Consider the following 22343-nt stretch of genomic DNA (forward strand, 5'->3'; position numbering starts at 1 on the left):
AATTAAGGCAAGTATTTTTTGCTTTAGAATGTAATATATCATCAGATACACTATCCTCCTTGTGCTATCTGTTATATTTAGCAAATAGTTTAGTTACCTTGGTTGTTTACCCCATGTACTAAAGTAGGGGTAAGTTTAATGTGTCAGGTGTTATGGGCAGACATTTACTACTATAGGATGCTGGGAGATATTTATTGGTACACTAGGTAGAAATTACTCTTCTTGGGGAACATGCCGGCATTGTTACTGGAATTCATATATACAGCAGTACATCAAAGACTCTGAGAAACCAATAAGGGATTTCACTTAAAAGGCTTAATTAACCCTTAATCTAGGGTTTCCCAAACTTGAGTATGGAACATCATTTTTATGGCAGACATATTACTATTTTTTAAACAAGCCAGTACAGAGCTCAACCAGTCAGGGAAACTAGGGCATAACTGAAATTTGACTAATATGTTCTTGGTAAAAAAGACCATGTTCAGAAATACATAGTCACTGTAAATTATTTTCAAACTAATGTTTTGAAAAGCAGCTAATATAAATGGCCACAAAAGTAGGAATTTTAGAAGTTAAATTAATCCAAGCACATTCAATTCTATAAGGAAGGAACATTTTAGACGGGATCAGGTGCTTTCAGGATGGTATGGCCATGGACAGGAATGGACATTTTATTGAGCACTTACTAACGCATTAGGTCATGTAATGTAATCTGCAAAATGAGTTGGCAAAGTATTAGCTCATTTTATGAGTGAAGAAACTAAAAATAAAGGTTGAATTAGTTATCACTAAGTTGAGCCAGGACTAGAGTTAATGTGACTCTAAAGACATGAAAGAAAAAGGTTTCAGATGAATGCATAAAATCTTTATGAAAAAGATAGTCATGAGAAAACTATACCTTAAAAGTTCCTATAGAATGTAACTTGAAAACTTCTAGAAAAAAATTAAAAACCCTGCATTTCCATCTAAAGTAGATGCTAAACATTACCTTACTTAGATTTCCTAATGTACTGTGTAGACAAACAATGTTTGGATTCAGTCAGAAAAATCCAGCAGTTAAAAAAATTCCTTCTCTCAACCACCCCCCACCCCTAACTAGCCCAGGAGCATTTTAAAAATAATTCAAAAAGTAGCTGCCAAAGATTTCAATCAGTTTGTTACTGGTGAACTATAAAAAAAGTTACAGGAGTCACAAGACTTCAAAACTATTAATTTATAAAAATAAAACCATCAATATGAACAAGATCAAGATTCACTCTCATCCATGTCCTTATCTGGGTCCTGCTCAGCAGCCTCCTTTTCCTGTTGCTGTTTTTTCCAAAGTTTGGCCATGGCCAGGAGTTTGAGGTTCGGCTGGTTGGCAGCATCTTCTGGAAAGATGTAATCGTAGTATTCTTCCCAGCCTGCATCAGACTATGGAACAATAAAACAATTGAAAGGTAAGCAAACATGTTGCTGAAATACATTTCAGTTGGAAGTTGAGAATTTTCACTGGGAAACCAAGAGTTCAAGTATACGTTCATTTTACAAAACAACATCCAAGTGTACTGTAGAAATAACAAGGGCAAGAGAACCGAAGACTGAAAGTGGGTAAGTAGCTGTTGGATTGGTGGTGCTCTAAGTGTGGCTCAGTGAGAGAAAATCCTGGGAAAAACCTCAAAATCTAAGCACATCTTGCTTAGTCCAAGATTTAAAAAGTTTAAAGATATACTTAAAATTTACTCAATAGTGAAAGCCATATATCTGCATAATTATTCTGAATCCGTACCCTAGCATCTCTACCTCCAGTGGGTCACTAATTCTAAAGGTTGGTCTAGTTCCAGCTTCCATCACCACATGTTTTACTTAAACAGCCTCCCAAATAGGTGCTCCTGCAATCCAAGTCCCCCGAGTCCACCTTCAGGAGATGCCAATGATGGTTATGTCATTTTGTGCAGAAGAGTTTTCTTATAGCCTACAAAGCCTCTGGATTAGGTCCTACCTACTAAAAGCTGACTTTCATTTCCCTTCATCCTGACTTCCTGTGTAGTTCCTAGAATCAATGAAGAAGCCTTTGCCAACCCTCTCCCCCTCGCTACCCTGGGTGGACTATACACTGTTTCCACACTTGGTTTCCACAGACTGCAACTGTCTCCTTACCCCAGGCTATCTGCTTCCATTTTCAGATTGTACACATGCCATTTAAAAGTACAAATTCTAAGTCAGATGCATTTCTGCTCATTTGACACGAGATGACCAGTTTCAGGGGCTCAGTTCTTACCCCATCATCAGCCTGGACCTTTCTTCTCTTCTTGACTTTCTCTGGCATGAGTTTGTCCACTCTCTCTTTATCCGATGTGGTTCCAAATTCATCTTCAAATCTTCGCCAAGATTCCAGCAGCATAAGTCTCTCTTCTTTTTCTTCACAGTTACGCATGGTTTTGTTAGCCTCTTCATAAATTTGTCTGCATTTAGCCAAACTTCCTTCTTTCCCTGAAGACAACTCAAACTGAGCAAAACTGATCCATACCTTTAAAAAAAAAAAGGATTATAGGACCAAATTAGCTTGTTACCCAGAATACAAAAATGTACTAGTAGTAACACTAATTTCTTGTTAATATCTGAACATATTAATTTCTTATATTCTAAAGAACATAACAATTACCATATGCTTCAATATATTAATGTTGAAGCAGTCTGCTTCTATATCCAGTTAGGTGTCTGAAATAGTCTTCAAATAATGAAAAGAGTTTAACTTTTTATTCAACCCTATAGTACCCATTTTATTCACATGCACTATAAATACTGACCTGGTATAAGCTTAATATTCCAAAGTTCTCTGAGACAAAGATTCTCTTTAAAAGCAGGAAAATCACAAAATACTTTTTAAAACATTTAAAATATAGAAATACAGTATTTCTTCAGGACTGCTGACTCAAGCAAAATCAAAGATAATTTATAAAGCACAGGATACCTTGACATGTTGTGTCCGTTGAAGCAATCGTCGATAAAGATTGCGTGTTCTTTCACTTTCTTCCTGCTCAATTTCAAAATCAATATATGATTTCCAGAGCACCTAAGAAAGATAACTTAATGGGTCAGCCTTGATATTTAAAAAGCAACATGTCCCTATCCAAAGCACAGCTTAACTACTATTTCAACCTAGGAAATCCAGGAACATAGGACGTTGGTGAACAATGAAAGAACAGATGGCATGCAGATAAAATAAATAGTATTTACAAGCTGCCACAAGCTGTGGTGCCCTTTGATTCATTTTTGGATTCTCCCTTGGCACTTTTTCAAAAGCTGGACTTATCAAAGAGCTGTGAGAAACTTGCCTAATCTCCCATGCACTGTCATAATTGTGTCACATACAACCGAACTTGCAGGGAGAAAACAGGCCTAGATTAGCCAGTATATATTATTTTTATCTCCACTGTAATTTCTTGATATGTCTGAGTGCAACTCAAAAATTCAGCAAACAGCTGTCTCATCTGCTAGTATGTATAGCCTGTCAGGAGAACAAGGATGAGCAACATGTGACCTGGACTCTTGGGAGCTGAGAGCCTGTGGAGGAGCTGAGGCCAACAGATGGACCTAGTAATATAAAAAGCCCTGTCCTAATGCAGTCAGTGGGGCCCAGTGAACCATTAAATGAAAGGAAATGAAAGTGCAAGATAAACAAAATGGCTGATGAGTTCAGTGGTTCCTGGTAGATTCAAATTCATTCCAGCTTTAGTTTGGCGCCACCTTGTGGCTCAAACTTAAATACTGAAGTGATGACTTTGGGTTCTGAAAAGGCAGGACTCCTAGTATAGTTGCAGTTGTAATTTCAGGAACATCCTGGTTTGCTTAAAGCATTTTTTGCTTGCTCAATCTGTAAAAAATTCTCAGGAGAATACAGGGATGGGCGATCTCAATTCCATCTCTCTTGATCTCTGGATGGAGTTGCCTGCTGCCTGTTGCTTTGACAATCTCATCCCCTTTAGCTTTGAGAAAGGAAGAGAGGCAGTCACCTACTCACTACATTCCAATTCAGCCTGGTGTCATGATGGGGCATTGCTGTGTTCTACTATCCAATTAAGGGGCTGCTTCCCCTGCCTCCAAAACAGAAAAGTCCTCATCTGAGTAAAAAAGACTGGAAGTTAGATCTTTATTCTCTCAAATGCACATTTAGATGGTCATCTTAAGTAATACAAGAGAAGTGTTCTAAAACTAAATTATATTGAACTCAAAATGCTCACCTCTGGCATATCTAGGCGTGGCTGGCTGATGGCTAACTCATAGATTGCACGGGCTCTCTCAATATCGCCAAGGATTGTCTCTAATTCTGCAAATTTAATCCACGAGGTACAATTTTCAGGTCCAAATTCCAGGAACTTTTCATAAAGCTTCCGGCATCTGTCAAATTCTCGAAGCTGTAGCTCCAATTCTATGTAACCTTTAAATAACTTGTTCTTTGGACATTTGCCTATAGAAGTTCCCTAGAAAAGAAAATGACCAACTGCTGTGATACCTTAACCTTAGTGGGTTCAACTTGTGCATAGACATTGTCGACCAGAAATTGTTCTCTGCTGAGCAAGAACTTTGGAGAGTCAACATGGTAAGCCACCCTTTCCTTTGTGATACATTGTTCAAATGGTTTTTGACAAAAGACCAAAGGAAACCCTCTAGTCCACGCAGCTGTCAAGAGGGCCTGTGCCCACTGGTGTCTGTTGAGCAGGAGACAGTGTTCAAGAATTATATTAACAGCTATTTTGGATTTTATTTAGTTTCTCAGGATCTCTTAGGGAATATAAATGTCAGATGTAAAAAGTTTCCTAGAAGTAAAATGGTAAAGAATGAACCCTGCTTTGCTGCCCACAGCCAGGGTAGGAGTAACTTATCAGAGGACGACTATTTCATCTCTGTATCTGATCCTATTAAGAAATTTTAGAACAACTGTTAAAGAGGGAAATGCATTTAATACAACAAAAATTCTGTACAGGATTGACTACTAAAGATCAGATCTGATCTAAGAGCAGATCTTTTTAGTGTGAGGAATAGTCTGGTAACTGGTAACTAGAAAGTTTCCAATGTTAAAGTACAGGGTCTGGCACAAATAACATTCCCTTTTATTACAAAATCTTTTATTGAAATGAGAACCCATTAAGTATGTAATTCTGTAACACAATATCAAACTCAAGAACACCATATCATATTTTAGGTGAAATGTTCAAATAAAACTAAGTTCTTAAACCCATATTATTACCCTACCAACCACACTGAAGCAGGCCTTACATCTGCCAGATCCTATAGAATAATTAAGCATTATTACCCAATCTTTCTTCAAAGGCCATCGGTTTTCTAACACGTCTCAGTGTTTAAAGGCATATTTCTGTTGCTTTGTTATTAGGAACTGTACTACTTGTAAGCACTAAGATTTTAATTTCCTTTTCATACAACTTGGTGATGCATCTTGATCCTTTCTTTGCTTACCAATGCTCTTCTGGCAAATGGTAAATTCTTCTGTCTTATTTCAAACTGTGCATATAGTAACCACATTTTAGCAAACGTGAACTGGAAAACAAAAGCACAACAACATCTAGCTGAAGAGAATCATTTAAATTTAGTTAAAGTTAAATTTAAATTAACAAAAGACTATAGGCAATTAGATTTCCCTAAAACTTCTGAGCTAGGACAGATGCATTTTCTTTTTAAAAGGATGACAATATTTCTTTTACAAATTACAAAACGAACAAAACCCAGAACATTAATCTGGGTACCATATAGTATTACATGACCCTGGATATGCTTGTGAGTCGGGAGAACATGCCACCTCTATTCTAGACAGTAACTCATTCACCATCTCTATTTGTTTTTTGTGCTAAGCAATATGGCAGAAATAATGTCCCATTTCCAGAATACACACATATTCACCATTGCATGCATACATCCACTCAGCTGCCAACACTTCTTCATTGTTTCTCACGTGTAATATATTCTTTGGACATGTGTCTTCCTCCACCCACTCAGACTATTCCAATTACCCATCTTCCTCTGAATGTCTACTGTATTACTCATTTACCATAAGTTGTCCTCTCAACTAGACTATAAGCTATTTTCAGAGGCAAATAGCATATCTCATTCTTATGTTTTCCATAGTGCCTACCACTGGGAAATAATCAATAAATGTTATTTCACTGAATTATTTCACAAGTAACAGAAGCTGGATTTTGATTTTTGGAATAGTACACTTAAAGCAAATGTACCTTTTTATGAGGAATTAGTTCCAAAGAGGCTTGATACACCTGTCTTGTCCTCTCAGGATCCTGTATTAGGATAAGAAATTTTCACAAAATATTGAAGTTTGTTGCTAATACTAATTTTATTAGTTACTTATTTTACTAACACTAGTAAAAATGTGCACCCAACACTGAATATGTTTTCACAAGTTGCTATTTTCAAATCCTGATTCCATTTATAGTCAAAAGTGTGAACTACCCTCCGGACAACAAACTTTGGTTTAAGAACCACAGACAATATAGCCACTGATAGCCAATACAGCTTCTCTGTTGAAAGGCTTTTTTCCCTGACAGCAGAAACAAAAATGCTTTATGGTCTCAGATTAACAGCAGAAAGTTAATCTTTGTTTTTTAACTAATACATCACCAATTTCTGAAAATCCCACTTGATCTTTAGTAAAAGCAAGGATGTGCAATCTCGCCAGTATCCCTATTTATGAGAAAACCCAGGAAATTACGTACAATTAAAACAACTGGCTGGTTCATTGCTCCCTTTCAAATTCCAAGTGATAATCTCATGTGCCTCAAGGTTTAAAAAACAAAATACAACAAAATAAAAAAACCTCACCTGTGCTCAAAACATTTTAAAATGTTACAGAGAGAATATATTAACTATATGACTAAAATGGAAGCCTGTAAGAATCTAAAACTCAATTCCTGTTTCAAGGACTGTAAATATCAGTTACTACCTACAACAGCGAGCTTTTAAACACAGGGGTGAGGAATTCATTAATAGTTGACAGGTAATTCCACTTTTTTACCTTTGCTTCCAGTTCTTCGTAGAGTGCATAATTGATCCAAAGGTAGATGTAGCGCTTCCAATGTCTCTTCTCCTGAATGGGTGGAACATTGGCAATAGCTCTTTCATAGACTTCTCGTACAGTGTCTGCTTCTGCATCACTTTCCACCAAGCGTAAGTAATCAAACCATGCATCATAATTGTGTGGATTAGCCTACAAAGACAATACATTTAATGAATATAAACAAAAGCAAGAGCTACACTTGCTAGACTACATGAGCTGAAAGAAGGCATGAGACTGACTTTCTGTATTTGAGCAATATTTTCTCTAGATTTTACATGCTATCATATTTTAAAAATATCATTCCTGAGATTTTATAAATAGAAAAGGATAAAGAATATAGTGGTCCCCCTTATCTGTGGGGGATATGACCCAGGGACCCCAGTGGATGTTCAAAACCGTAAGATGGTACTGTGTGTGTACAAACATATATATACACACACAGTTTTCCTACACATGCATATTTATGATTAAACTTAAAAGTACTCTTGCACTTCAGGGCAATTATTAAGTAAAATAAGGGTTACTTGAACACAAGTACTATGATACTGTGATAGTTGATCTGATAGTCAAGACAGCTACTAAGTGACTAACGGGTAGTGTACAGTGTGGAGATGCTGAACAAAGGGATTATTCATATTCCAGCAGAATACAGTGAAATGGCTTGAAAGTTCATCATGCTATGCAAAAAGAGTGAGCAATTTAAAACTTGTCAATTATTTCTAGAATTTTTCACTTAATATTTTTGGACCACAGTTGGTGGTAGGAAATTAAAACAGTATAACACAACACCTAAGAAAGGAGGTGGGGACTACTATATAAAGGACAGATTATTAGCTAGGTGTCCCACAGCAAGGCCTCTTGCATAAGCACTCCCAAGATAATTATTCAATATTAGATACTTAATTTTATAAATGCACTTTTCACATATATGACTATGTCATTACATCTAGATTTAAAATTATAATAGAATTAAACCATGCTCACAACTGTGAAACCTAACATTTCAATTAATGATAATTTATCTTGAAAATATCTTGCTGACCTCATTTAACACTAGAGTTAAGTCATTTTGTAGATATCTTGAAAATGCTACCATCTTTAAATTCAAATCAAAACAGTACATTACAGGTAAAGAAATGAGAATAGAACCATATCTGCATCTTTCATTCATGCAGTTAATAAAAGGTAATATATAAAAACTGGTTTTTTTGGAGAACAATCCCTGACTCTTCCACCTTCTTTGAAAATAAGCTGAAATGGATTCCAGATTTATTTAGCTCAATTGCTAGAGCACACAATCAGCAAAGTGACTTTTACATGTGAATAGTAAACTCAAATGTTGTTTGCTTCCCTTTCCTATCAGCCTGATTATTCCAACCTGTCTGAAATGGTCACCCATTTACTGCAGACACATTATCAAGTGTATAATTAATCACTGGTAACCCTAACTCGCTATTATTCATTTTACTGTAGCTAGTATTGGCTGGCCTATCTTACTTACTTGTAGAATTGGGCATATACACCAGCACTCACCTTCACTTCTTCTTCATACTGGAACCTCCGTTTGCTCACAATGATGTCTTCAATACCCCGCCTATCACCAAACTTCTTCTCAAAGATGGTGTAATTTTTAAAGAGTTCTTGGGCTTCTTGTTTTGAAATTCTATCCAGGGCATACTTGTAGATCACTCGTACCCTTTCAAACTAAAAGCAGACAGGATGATTTTATCTGCTATATACAATATTTTCCTTCTAGTTATGTCTACAAAAGTACTTATGACAAAAAATGTTACTTGTAAGTTAGATTTTGCAGCCTCAAAATGCCCAAAATGAGATGATTCTTCACCCTTTGATGAGGTTTTTTGGTCAGGAAGGACTGATACTTCTTCAAGCTCCACAGTTAATGCTGTGTACCCAACACTTCTAAATGGGTGTTGTCTGTGTATCACAGACTAAAAGACTCCAAACTGAGCTCCTGTTTCTTCCCACCAAAAAAGTCTTTCCCTGTCTTCCCCATCTTTTTTTTAAAACAAATTATATATATATATATACATATATATATATATGTATATATATATGTGTGTGTATATATATATATATATATATGTAAATATAAAATATTTTATTTATTTTTAGAGCTAGGGGGAGGGAGGGAGGAAGAGAAGGAGAGTCACCTCTCACACACACCCAAGTGGGGACTGAACCCACAATCCAGGCACGTGTCCTGACCAGGAATCAAACTGATGATGACCTTTTCACTTTGCGGGACAATGCCCAACCAACTGAGCCACACTGGTCAGGGCAGTCTTCCCAAACTTGATTAAACAATACCTACTGTTACACTTGCTCAAGCTAAAACTCCCTGGAGCCCTCCCTGATTCCTCTCCTTTCATTCCCCACATGCGCTGCTTCATCAAGCCCTGCCATTTCTAAGCCCTCAACACAGCCCTTCGCTCCTCCCTATCCCCCAGCCAACCTACCTCCACTTCTTCCCAGTACCACTTCAAGTCTCCTCTCTTCTACCTTTGCTACCCTCCCCCTAATACAATCTCCATAAATTAGCTAAAGGCTCTCCTTACAATGTAAGTGATATTCTACCAAGGTTTTCTCCCGCTAAAACACTTCAATACTTCCCACTGCCCTTCAAACAGAATCTGAACTCCCCTCTATGGCCTGTGCAAGACCCTGCTTTCAGACCTTTGCCTACTTCTCTCAATTCTGCATTATTTGAGCTACCTTAAGGGATTATTTTCCATATATACTATGGAAGAAAAGAACTGACTAATGGGACAATATGTTTTTATTTCAAATTCTATTTTCTGTTCTGATGGCTCTGGGCTTTTTGTTTCCCGGGTTTATTATCTGTAAAGCCCTTTAATCAGGATACCTAGTAACTAAGTTTATAGATAATATTCTCACTCCAGATATAAAGGGTTACTTTTCAAGCAAAGCACAACAAAATTAAGACAGCTGTGATACAATCTATAATCCACTCAGCTCTCAATCTGTGACAAATGTATGCTGTTTTCTTTGAGAAATGATGTTTTTGTATTTTGAAGACATTTTTGCCAATGATAAGTGAATAAGAAAATGGAAATGAACTTGATGTGCACAAGAAGTAATCTTTTCTAAGCTGTTTTGCAGTGTAACTGAGTATTTACTTACTTCTTTCTGATTTTCTTCAAATTTGGCAAAGGCAACATAAAGGTGTTCATCCATGTGTTCATCTCCAAAGAATTCGACAGCTCTCTCGTAGACTTTACGTGCATGGGCAAAATAACCATGTTTTTCTTCAAAGCGGGCATACTTGATCCAGTTCTTAACATCAGGGTGAACAAGTACAAGTACAGAGGAATTAAAGAAATAACAGCAATACACTGTTATGGGTGCAGCCACTGTGGAAAGCAGTGGAGAGATACCTTAAAAGATTAAAAATGGATCTGCCTTTTGACCCAGCAACCCCACTTCTGAGAATATATCCGAAGGAACCCAAAACACTAATTCAAAAGAACACAATTACTCCATAAAAAAGAAAATTTTACCCTTTGCAACACTATGCACTATGCATGGACCTGGAAAACATCATGCTAAGTAAAATAAGCCAATCAGAGAAAGACAAGTACCACAGGATTTCACTCATAGAGGAACCTAATGAACAAACTGAACTAACAAGCAAAAGAGAGACAGAATCATAAATGGAGAGCAGATGACAGCTATTTGGCAGGGGATTTAGAAGGTGGAAGGATTGAGCAAAACAGGAAAATGGCCTCATGGACAATATTGTGGTAATTGCTAGGGGGAGGGGTTATAAGGGCACTAAATGGTAATGAGAAAAATAAAATAAAGATTAAATTTAAAAAATGTGGCTTGAAACCCCCCCCCCCCAAACCACAACAACACAGGCTACAACTACAGGGGTGATAAACCATCAGAACTGGTACGAAGATGGAGAACTACTAATTTGTGACCTTCATGAGGAGCTGTGTCTTCCTCCAGTGCTTATTCAATATTTTAGTAGTGATACAAGTAGGACTTTGGAGACCCTGGTTACCGTTAATGTGATCTAGACAAGTCACTTAACTTCTTTAAGCCTCAGTTCTATCATCTGTAAACAGTAAAAAATAAAGCCTACTTCATTGGATTATTGCTGTTTTTAAATGGAAAAATGTATGTAAAGCTCTTAGCAATTTCTGGTCAAAGAATGTACTCAATACACGGCAACTGTTATACTAAATGCTCAACAGTACTAGTATTTGAATTAATGATTAAGAAAAAACAAGTCACAAAAAGAAAACTACTAACTAGATTCAAAATAAAAAGTTTTGAATTACCATTTCTTTCTTTTTTTATGGCTTTTTAAAAATTGTTCAAGTACCATTTTATTTCTTAACAGGGTATACCTATCTATTTTTAATCTACCTTCCTTGAGGAAGGTAGATTCCTCAAGGAAAAGTAGATTATATGACTAATTTCCATTAGTAATATATTCAAATATGGCAATAATTTTAAGAACATTGGCTTTGAAGCTGCTAGTGGTTTCAAATCCTATCTTCACCACTACTTGAGAGACTCTGGTCAAGCTATTAATATTTAATGTCTCAGGTCTCAGTTTTCACATTTGTAGAATGGAATAGTTCCTATATCACACGGTTGTCATGAGGATTAAATAACAATATTTGTAAAGTGCTTAGAACAATGCCTGACACATAACAAGGGCTATAAAGGCTCTTGTTAAAGTAATATTAACATGAGTAGAGATAATTAAGATCTTAAAATTGCATAATAAAGTTGATTTAGTAGAATCATTTGTTAGTTACATCCTATGAAGTTACCGTGTTCCTAGGGGCAATATGTAGGTATATACATATCTCATATAGATTATACATAATCTTAAATCCTAAAAACAACTAACCCTTAGATTCTATTTTTCTTATTTCATAAAGAGGAAACAGGTTTCAAAAGTATCAAGTGACCTGCCAGAGGCTGCTCACAAACCACAGCCAGAGAAGGGATTTAAATACGTCCAACTGGCCTCAAAGCCAAAGCTTCTTGCAGTACACAGCACTGTGTTATGTCTTCAGTCTTTATCCTCTGATGATCCTCTGATCATCTCTGTATGAGAGCAGATAAGAAGGCATATTGTCACCTCAGCTGGGATCATATGTCTTGGGTGACTCAAATTTTTCATCATGCTGTATTTATTTGCAAATTACTATGAAAGTGCCACAAATATTGATTTTGGGGCTATAAATAAATTTCAGCAAGTAAGAGAATTAACAAATATGGAAACACAGAATAATGATGACAGAATACTTTAGTTGCTAATACTGCACTCAACATGTTGTCATCTAATCTCTATAACCAGCCCACAGCAGAAATCTTTATTCTCATTTTAAAGATGAGGACACCAAGCCTCAAAGGAATTAAATGACTCATTGGGATACCATGGTTAGTAAAGAGTAAACTTCTGGGTAAACTCCAGTAATGGTGCTAATGACCAAATTAAACTCTAGAAAAATAGGACTGGCTATATAGCAGCCTTGGCCTTCTTAGGGTGTCATTTTCCACAAGGACCCATAGCATACTGTCAAAATATAGACGAATCCAAAATCTTACTGGAAAAGACTCAAATAGTCACCCAGACCACAAACCTTTTTCCTGACCACCTAAGTCTCTAGAAAGTATACATGTAGCTTACAAAATAGATGAAGTTTGGGCCAACATTAATAATGTGTCCTGACCATGACTGTTATCTCCACAGGAGGAACAGAACCTGGGCCAATAATGGCATCACTCAGACTTCATCCAAAGGATATATCGTTCGTAAATGGTGCGGGCCCGATCCACCTCTTTGTACCGCAGCTCAAAGTTGATGTATGAGTGCCAGGCTTGCTCCTCAGGCTGCCATTCCATCCAGCGCTCAAACACCTGCCGGGCACCAGCAATGTTTCCCAGCATCTCTTCCATGTACGTGTATTTGTACCTTTAATAAAATCATCCAAAAATATCTGTCACTGTCAAAATTACTTAGGTGGCTGAATGGGTAAGAACACAAGACCCATACATATGCTTTCTACAACAGACTCCCTTCAAATCAAAAGACACACACAGACTAAAAGTAAAGGGATGGAAAAAGATGTTTCATAAAAATGGAAACAAAAAAAGAAAAACTGGGGTAGCAATATTTATACCAGACAAAATACTTTAAGACAAAGGCTCTATAACAAGAGACAAAGAAGGACCCAGCAATTCTACTTCTAGGTATTTATCTAAAGAAACATAAAACACTAATTCTAAAAGACATGAATCCATATGTTTATTGAAGCATTATTTACAATAGTCAAGATATGGAAGCATCTAAATGTCTTTCAGTAGATGAATAGATAAAGAAGATGTGGTACATATAACAATGGGATATTACTCAGTTATAAAAAAAAAAGAATGAAAACTTGCCATTTGCAACATGGATGAACCTAGAGAGTATTGTGCAGAGTAAAATAAGTAAGATGGAGAAAATCAAACACTAGGTAATTTCACTTATATGCAGACTCTTAAGAACAAAATTAATGAACAAACAAAATACAAAAAGACTCACAGATACAGAGAACATTCTGACAGTTCACAGAGGATAGGGAGGGTGGGGGCCTGGGTGTAAAAGGAGAAGGGATTAAAAAGGACATATTGATAGTTACAAAATAATAGGGGGAAGTACAGTACAGGAGATACAGTCAATAAAGTTGTAATAACCTTGTATGGTACCAGGTGGATACTAGATTTATCAGGGTGATCACTTTGTTAGTTACATAAAGGCCTAATTACTGGGGTATATACCTGAAACTAATACAATATTTTATGTTAACTGTAGTTGAAAAATAAAAAATTATTTACAAAAATAACTAAGGGAAAAAACGTTCTTTGGTGATTTCTAGTTCTGTTAAATGTGAAGATTTAAAACATTATATTCCCTAAAGGTTAAATCAAACATGCTTTCTTATTAAAATACAAGTCTGTAAAGGATGAGTCACTAGGAAAAAATATATTTATTTTTAGTATATTTTATTGATTATACTATTATAGTTGTTCCATTTTTCCCCTTTATCCCCTCTACCCTGTACCCTTCTTCCCTCTAGCATTCCCCACCTTAGTTCATGTCCATGGGTCATATATATAATTTCTTTGGCTTCTCCATTTCCTATGCTATTCTTAACCTGTCCATTTTACACCTACCATTTACGCTTATTCCCTGTACCTTTTCCCCCATTCTCCCTTCTCCCTGTATCTGCTGATAACCCTCATATATTTTCCTTTTCTATGATTCTGTTCCTTTTCTAGTTGTTTGCTTAGTTCATTTTTATTTTTTTAGGTTTGGTTGTTGATAGTTCTGACTTTGTTGTCATTTTACTGTTCATATTTTTTTATCTTCTTTTTCTTATATGAGTCCCTTTAACATTTCATATAATAAGGGCTTGGTGATGATGAACTTGAAGATGAACTCTGTCAGATAGTTCTGAACAAAGTCAGATAGTTCTGACTCTGTTGTCATTTTACTGTTCATATTTTTTATCTTCTTTTTCTTAGATAAGTCCCTTTAACATTTCATATAATAAGGGCTTGGTGATGATGAACTTGATGATGAACTCAGATAAGGTCAGAACTGGACCTTATCTGAGAAGCACTTTATCTGCCCTTCCATTCTAAATGAAAGCTTTACTGGATAGAGCAATCTTGGATGTAGGTCTTTGGATTTCATGAGTTGTATCTTTCTTTCCAAAGCCTTCTTGCCTGCAAGGTTTCTTTTGAGAAATCAGCTGACAGTCTTATGGGCACTCCTTTGTAAGTAATTGTCTCATTTTCTCTTGCTACTTTTAAGATTCTCTTATCTTTAATCTTGGGTAATTTAATGATGCTGTGCCTTGGTTTGTTTTTCCTTGTGTCCAACTGCTTTGGGACTCTCGGGGCTTCCTGGAAGTCTATTTCCTTCGCCAGATTGGGGAAGTTTTCCTTCATTATTTTTTAAAATAAGTTGTCCATTTCTTGCTCTTCCTCTTCTCCTTTCAGCGCCCCTGTGATTTCAATGTTGGAACACTTAAAGTTGTCCCAGAAGTTCCTAAGCGTCTGCACATTTTTTTTATTTCTTTTTCTTCAATCTGTTCTGGTTAAATGTTTATTTCTTCCTTTTGTTCCAAACTGAGACTTGAGTCTCGGTTTCCTTCCCTTCGCTGCTAGCTCCTGTATAGTTTTATTTCACTTTGTATAGCCTTCACTTCTTCCTTTATTTTGTGGCCACACTCAATTATCTGTGAGGATCCAGATGACCAGCGTTTTGAACTCTGTATCTGATAGGTTGGTTATCTCCTTGTCACTTGGTTCTTTTTCTGGAGTTTTGACCTGTTCTTTCATTAAGGACATATTTCTTTGTCTCAGTGCACCTGTTAACGTTTTAAGTGGCAGAGATTTAAGTATTCGCCAGGACAATGCTTATGTATTCTCCTGGGCAACACAACCCACTTCCCTGCATTATGGCACAGTCAGAATGAATGTTTCTTCTTTAACTCCTTGGTTGTTGGGCTTTCAAACTGTTTGATTTTCTGGCAGTTCTAGTTGTTTTTTGTATTTTAATTGGTTGTTATCTTTCTTTTGGTTGTGCAAGGAAATAAAGCATATTTACGTACACCTCCATCATTGCCAGAAGCTTAATTAAAGGCAATATGGCTTATTCAGCCAGTCCTTTTCTGGATCAACATGAAAATGGCCTCAGGTCCCAATTCTGGCCCTTCCTATTTTTCTTAAAAATTGCTTAATTCAACTAGAACTTTCTTATACATAAAAGATTGTGATCAAAATTTACTTTTGATTATACAGCTGTTATACATTGGTTATGACTTAATAGACTACTGGACATTCAGAAGCACTATACATACATATATGTATAAAATCAAACACATCTGTATGATTATGTAAAGGAAATAAATACACAAATATGGCACTGTTCTGGTCTAAAAAAAACCTTTTCATTAGATCAGAAACTTACCAAAACTGGTTGACTCGAGGCAGAGTTGTTATGGCTCGGTCCCAGATATTTCGGGCATGATTGACCTGACGATTCTTCATTTCCATTTCTGCATATTTCAGCCAGAGTGTAATATTTCGATAGTCCACATCTAAAGCACGTTCGTATATGGATCGAGCCCTTAAGAAGCAACATTTGCAGGGCGTTAAAAGCAGTACATACAACACAGATAGCAACTATTTCAAATCATCTGTAGTGCCCTGCTATTTTATCAGGGGTCCATCAAGAGCCAGGTTCTGGGCATAAAAAGTGAAAAGGTATAATGCTGTTCTTAGGAACCTTACAAAGACAGAGAAAAATAGACATGCATGTAATTACAATACATTGTAATAAATATTATAGTCAAGATCGGAACAAGGAAGCAGAAGAAAAGAAAGAAAAATGTGTGGTGGAAAAGGCTAAGCAGTGGCCTAACTCCAGAACTGAGAACAAATCTGGAACTTGAACAAAGTGTCAGAGACCAACGTAGGTGAGTAGGTACTCATTCCACGTAGAGAGAAAAGTTAAGTGTTACAGTAAGAAGATATGTTCATGAAATGGCAAGTATGCAGCACAGTGGGAGCAGGAGGCATGCTGAGGGTGCAGAAAGACTGAACATCAGAAAGGGCCAGGTTGTGGTTTTAATTGGCTGGTTTCAGTAAAAGATTTTTTTTTACTAAAAAAAAATAGAGAAAGCAGATGAAATTGTGCTACTGTGGCTGTAGAGAGTGTACAGGTGGGGAGACTCACCTGTAGAGCTTCATACTCTACTACCCCCAGGACTAGCCTACCACAGTGCCACCGAGGCTCCTCAAAGGAACCCCAGGGCCCTCTGGAACAAACTTTGAAAGTTACTAACAGAAACATCATCTTTTACTTGTACTTTAACTTTTTCTTTTCTTTTTTTGAATCTGTTAACTTATGACATCTTTAAGTATAAATTTACATGATCAGCAATTTTACCTTTGAATCTCCTTTAGACTCTCTTCCCATTGTGCATATTTTATCCAGTTACTAATCACAGTCCTGTTTTTTCGTATGTTATCTTCAAAAGTCTGGGAAGGCAAAGAGGTTCAAATTAAAAAAATTAACTAAAAATGATTTCATCCTTTGTCTATTAATCCTGTACTAAAAAGGTTATTACTCATTTTGTTCTTATTTAAGAAAAATAATATACTGGAATCCTTGAGAAATGAGAAACCGACAACAGAAGGAGACAATTACAGGGTAAAGTCTCACATGCAAGCAAGAGGAAAACTTTAGATACAAAGAATTATTAGCAGATTTGTTGATATTTTCTCTTACTGCCCAATACAACTAATGATACTGTAATATGCTCTACTTGGTCCTAATAAGAAAATGTTTTTGACTAAGTCTTTTTCGTAATGTAACAGATGTTCACACATAATTCATTAAGAATAACTGAGAAGTAGATACAACAGAATTAGTGGTTTAAAAATAATCCCACATTCTAGAATATGAAGGTCAGACTGGATTCCTAATCCTCTTTCCCACGTCTTAACTCTTAACACAGGGGGATGTACAGAAGTAAGAAGCATAAAACACAGTTGCAAAGTCCACCCTTCCTCCAGCTGTCAGTTGTTCCACCTGTTAAACTCCCATTCATCTTTGAGCACCAACAATTATCTGGTGGACTTAATTTCTTTACACTTTGAAACAGACAACTCATGGCATATTTCATAATGTTCAGAAAGCAGTTTTCTGATAAGCAGAAGTTATATTATTTATGTGGCTAGAAACACTAACCTCATCTTAGAGTCTGTCAACAATAAGGAACTTTTGAAACTCTGACTTATAAATTCTTAACAATATTAACATGCTAAAAGACATCACATTGACTGACCTTCCTTTTCCTTAGTTTATAATCATTTAATTCTTCTTCATCTGTGATCTTCTGTTGAGGTGGAGGTGGAAGAAGCTCAAGTTCTCTCTCTTTAGCTTCTCTTAAAAGTTGTTCAGCAGTTATCTGCACCTCAGCTGGGGCTTTGTTTTTTACCTTTTATGACAAGACATTTTGATTTTTAGTAGATGCTCTTCACATAAAGTTTAAGAAACAAACATTTTTTAGGATGCACACTTTGTTACAAGATGCCTTCTTTGTATAACACGTTCCCATTTCTCTGAGCAACTAAACAGCAAAAAATGTTTCCTATCTTATGCTTGATATCTACTAACAAGCTATAGGTAGAAGTCCCAAGAGAAAAGGTAGCAAAAATAGCAATTTTTCCCTTTTATATTAGTAAAATAAAAAACTTTGAGGCTGCCTAGGTAAAACTCTAACCAGAGGTTTTGTTTATCAAGGTATATACCATTATCTTATCCAGCATTACAATCTCCATTTACAAAATTCTTCAACTTAGGTCCCAGGTGGATGATAATGTGCTAGGTGGGTAACTGCATTTTGTTTTTCAGGGCATTTGAAGTAAAAAACAATATTCAGTTAAGTTGCCATCATTAGACTATAAGCTTCTTGAGGTCTCAAAGCTGTGTAGTCCAACATAGTAGCCATGAGCCACATGTAGTGAGTCCAAACTGAGATGGGCTGTAAGTGTAATACACAGTGGGTTTTGAAGACTGTCTATAAAAAAAGAGTAAAATACCTAATTATTTCTCTACATTGATTACATGTTGAAACGACAATAGCTTGGATACACCAAGTTATTAGATAAAATACATAATTAAAATTAATGTCACCTGTTTTGACTTTTTAATGTAGCTATGAGAAACTTAAATCACATACATGGTTCACATTATTTCTACTGCACCAGTGCTGCCCAATAAAAGTTTATGTAATGGAATTCTAAGAAATACTTATTATTTAGTGCTGTGAAATGATGATGATAATAATAGATCATACCTAATGAGCACTAAGTACCAGACGCTGTGCTATATGCCGTATAGGCATTATCTGTGGCAGTTATCTAAATAAATATGTCAAGAATAGGCTCAAGAGGGTCATCTGGGATGGAGAAACAGACTGGAAGGAAAATATCTGTAAAGGCTTAGGACAAAAACTGTTACATATTAAATACCTGCTAAGTATCATTCACCGATAGGAATATCAGATATCATTTATTAATTAAACTTATATCACTACATAACTGATGTCATCTGCTGTCACTCTTTCCAACTTTCAGCGGGGCTAATTCCTGCTCAGCCTTCAAGTCTCACCTTAAATGTCACTTCCTCAGCAAAGTCTATTTTGGATACCTCATACAATTTCTATTATTCAAGGGCACATTCTACTTTGCCTCAGTAGCACTTGTCAAGTTTTTAGTGAACACTTGTGTCTTATTTGTGTACTGCTCGTAGCCCGCATTACTGTGTAGCACTGCAGCGTCTAGCGTCCAGCCTGGCTCAGTTATCTCTGCTGAATGACCCCTCTCCTACTCCCGCCCGCAAAAACACCTTACTACAACGAAGGACCACACTAACGCTGGCTGTGCTCCGGAGTAACAAGAGCCTGCATCCCACTACCAGTTACCACTTCCCAACCTTATCATCCCCCCACCCCCGCACGAGGTGGGCCTGGCGCTCAAACACTCACCCACCCCAGGTACCAAGGAGCCTGGGGTAATCCCCTCTCCCAAGGCCCTTTCCACAAGGGCCCTCGCTATCCCCCACCTTGGCCACTTTGGGTATTCTCTGCTTCCCGGCCGCAGTGGAGGCCGCCATTGCTGCAGCAGAAGACTTCCAGCGAACCCCGAACCCACAAAATCAGCCGAAGTGCTTCCAGCTCTAAACTTTCTGACATCAAGCGGGATCCCGGAACCGGAAGCTAACTGGCTTTAACCTCACGCACGCGCAGTGACCCTTGGGAAAGCCGTTTCTGTGGTAACTTGGCTGTGCGTCCTAGGAGTGGTTTGTGTAGCGCGGCGTCCTGCAGCTGCGGGTGGGGTGGATAGAGGTGTTCTTCCTTGCAGGAACGCAAGGACTGGGTCCAGGGCATCAGGGACGCATCAAGGTCAGTCTCTGGGACTGGGATGACCACGCGAGGATGGCTAAATCCGTGTACTCTAGGCCCCCGCCAAGGGGATTAGAAACATAGATTGGATCTGGATTCTTGAGGGCGGGGGAAGAGAAGCAGGTCAGAAAACTACTATTCCCAGCATGCCAAGGACTGAGCCCTTGCGCTCCTAGGCTTCCCGGTGCCGCGTTGCATTCTAGATTTTGTAGTTTCTGAGACCCTCATTGCTTAGCTTCTGGGCAGTAGTGCCTCAAAAATTAACTCCAAGGTTGCTAAACATTTATATTAAGTAATTGAAGGTATTTTAAAGCCAGATAATAAAAACAAAAATGAATCAGTAAACTGCTAGCAAATCAGCCAATCTTGTCAGAAAAAGAGATGTTTGAATTCTCTGTTTTAATTTCATAAATTCTCTTGGCCACGATGTATTTAATTATGAGGATAATATCCGTTTCACCAAGATTAAAGGGAAAAATCTGTGTAAAGCGTTCAGTCAGTGTTAGCTGGTATAATTCTTGACATGTCTTCAAAAACAGAAAAATTAATACATGTAAAAGCAAATGGTTAAGCAATTTTAAAAAAGACTTTACTTCTTGGAACAGTTTTAGGTTAACAGCGAAATTGAATGAAAGAGGATGAGAATTTCTTTCAATTCCCCCTCCCACTTCATCCCTCAGCCTCCCCACTACTAATCGCCTCCCCCTAAAGTGGTCATTAGTTATACTTGATAAACATACATTGACACATTATCACCCAAAGTCTGTAGTCTACATTAGGGTCCTTTCTCGGTGCTGTACATTCTATGGGATTTGACAAATAACATAGTGACATGTGTCCACCATGTCATTGGACATGGTACGAAGTAGTTTCACTTCTTGGAATATGGTACGAAGTAGTTTCACTTCTTTAAAAGTTCTCTGTCCTCCACTTTCTCTGATGTTCTGCAATTTCATTCCTCCTCTTTTGCCCCCTGCAACTACTGATTTTTTCATTGTCTTCACAGTTTTGATGTTTCAAGAATGTTATATTATTGGAATGATATAGTATGTAACAGTCTTTTCACATGGGTTTCTCTCACTTATTAATATGCATTTAAGCTTCCTCCCTGTCTTTTCATGTATTGGTAGCTCATTGGTTAAGAGAATTTGGACTGTTGTAAGTCTCTGTTGGTGTTTGAAAGATATATATTTGTATATTTTATCTGCAGATATGCTTTCAAAAATTTTTATTCTGATTTTCCAAAGGAAAGACATTTGTAACATATAAAAAATATTCGCCATAGCTCTGTACCATCTACGTTATTACTTAATATTTTAGCTCACTTTTCAAATTTTAAATGGAATTAGATTTGATATAACTATAAAGAGAAGTAACCTAACTAAATAAATAAAATAAAAATAAAAATATGTTTTCTTCAAATAGTTTTTTAAGTTTGTAATTATGCATAATTGATTTAACAAAGTTTACAGTTAATCATCTCTAGCCTCCTCTGAAACATACAAACACCCAGAAGGCTTTACTTCTACCTCACAAGTTTTTATTGTCTGTTTATTCAATTCAGCTTTTGTTTTTTAAGCAGGATTTATCATCATTCTTTTCTTTTTGCCATCAATTCTTATTTAGATATGCGGGGGGACCCCCCCAAGTGGATTTTTGTTATAAAAATTGTGTATTTATTTTTATACATTTAAACTTCAGTTACCTTCAGTTACTCTCCATTTGATGCAATATACCTATCAAGGTGTTTTTTTTCCACTGCTCAAAACAGTTTTTGAACTTGATTTTGATGCCTTTTAGTGCTTCTGCTGTTCTTTGTTTAACCTCTTCCACATCAGCAAAATGGTTTCCCTTTGAGAACATTTTTAATCTGGGGAAACAAAAAAATGTTGCTCAGGGTGAGATCAGGTGAAAAGGGAGGGTGGGGCACGGGGGTCATGCTGTTTTTGGTCAGAAACTACTGACCATTCAGTGCAGTGTGGACAGTTGTGCTTGCAAGTCATCCATCATAAAATGGGCAAACATGTTGAAAGAGTCTTAGTAAAATTCACTGAAGCTGAATGCAGCCTCTCACAACAAAGCCAGCTGGTAGACTAATACAGATGGGGTCTTAGGATACTCATCTACTGGGGGAAGCCTGTACTACATGGGGCTTGCCTTTCAGAAGATAATTCTGGGGGGATTTTGGGTCCCCTGTTGTATACCTGCATGTTTACCTTTTTCTCCTCTTTCTTCTTTTATTC

The 22343-nt window shown here is 36.9% G+C and overlaps 2 protein-coding genes across 2 annotated transcripts in view; one reads left to right on the forward strand and one right to left on the reverse strand.

Annotated features, from left to right (window-relative positions):
• Nucleotides 1–1189: 1189 nt before the first annotated feature.
• On the reverse strand, nucleotides 1190–19899 carry CRNKL1 (crooked neck pre-mRNA splicing factor 1). The gene is made up of 14 exons (XM_037132787.2): nucleotides 19761–19899; nucleotides 17980–18132; nucleotides 17079–17170; nucleotides 16098–16256; nucleotides 12883–13049; nucleotides 10232–10410; nucleotides 8600–8770; nucleotides 7025–7216; nucleotides 6231–6290; nucleotides 5458–5538; nucleotides 4224–4463; nucleotides 2954–3055; nucleotides 2261–2509; nucleotides 1190–1413 (listed from the first exon to the last, which is right to left on the reverse strand). Exons 1-14 carry the CDS (start codon nucleotides 19809–19811, stop codon nucleotides 1246–1248), a joined length of 2064 nt encoding a protein of 687 aa, XP_036988682.1. The 5' UTR covers nucleotides 19812–19899; the 3' UTR covers nucleotides 1190–1245.
• Nucleotides 19900–19961: 62 nt separating this feature from the next.
• The window catches only part of CFAP61 (cilia and flagella associated protein 61), a 430478-nt gene continuing 428096 nt past the window's right edge, over nucleotides 19962–22343 (forward strand). The window contains exon 1 of the mRNA XM_053670941.1: nucleotides 19962–20100. The gene's annotated coding sequence lies outside the window, so the exon portion shown is untranslated. The remainder of the gene's footprint in view (nucleotides 20101–22343) is intronic.

The sequence above is a fragment of the Artibeus jamaicensis genome, unplaced genomic scaffold (assembly GCF_021234435.1).
Source record: "Artibeus jamaicensis isolate MK-2021 breed Jamaican fruit bat unplaced genomic scaffold, CSHL_Jam_final contig_65, whole genome shotgun sequence".
Taxonomy (NCBI): domain Eukaryota; kingdom Metazoa; phylum Chordata; class Mammalia; order Chiroptera; family Phyllostomidae; genus Artibeus; species Artibeus jamaicensis.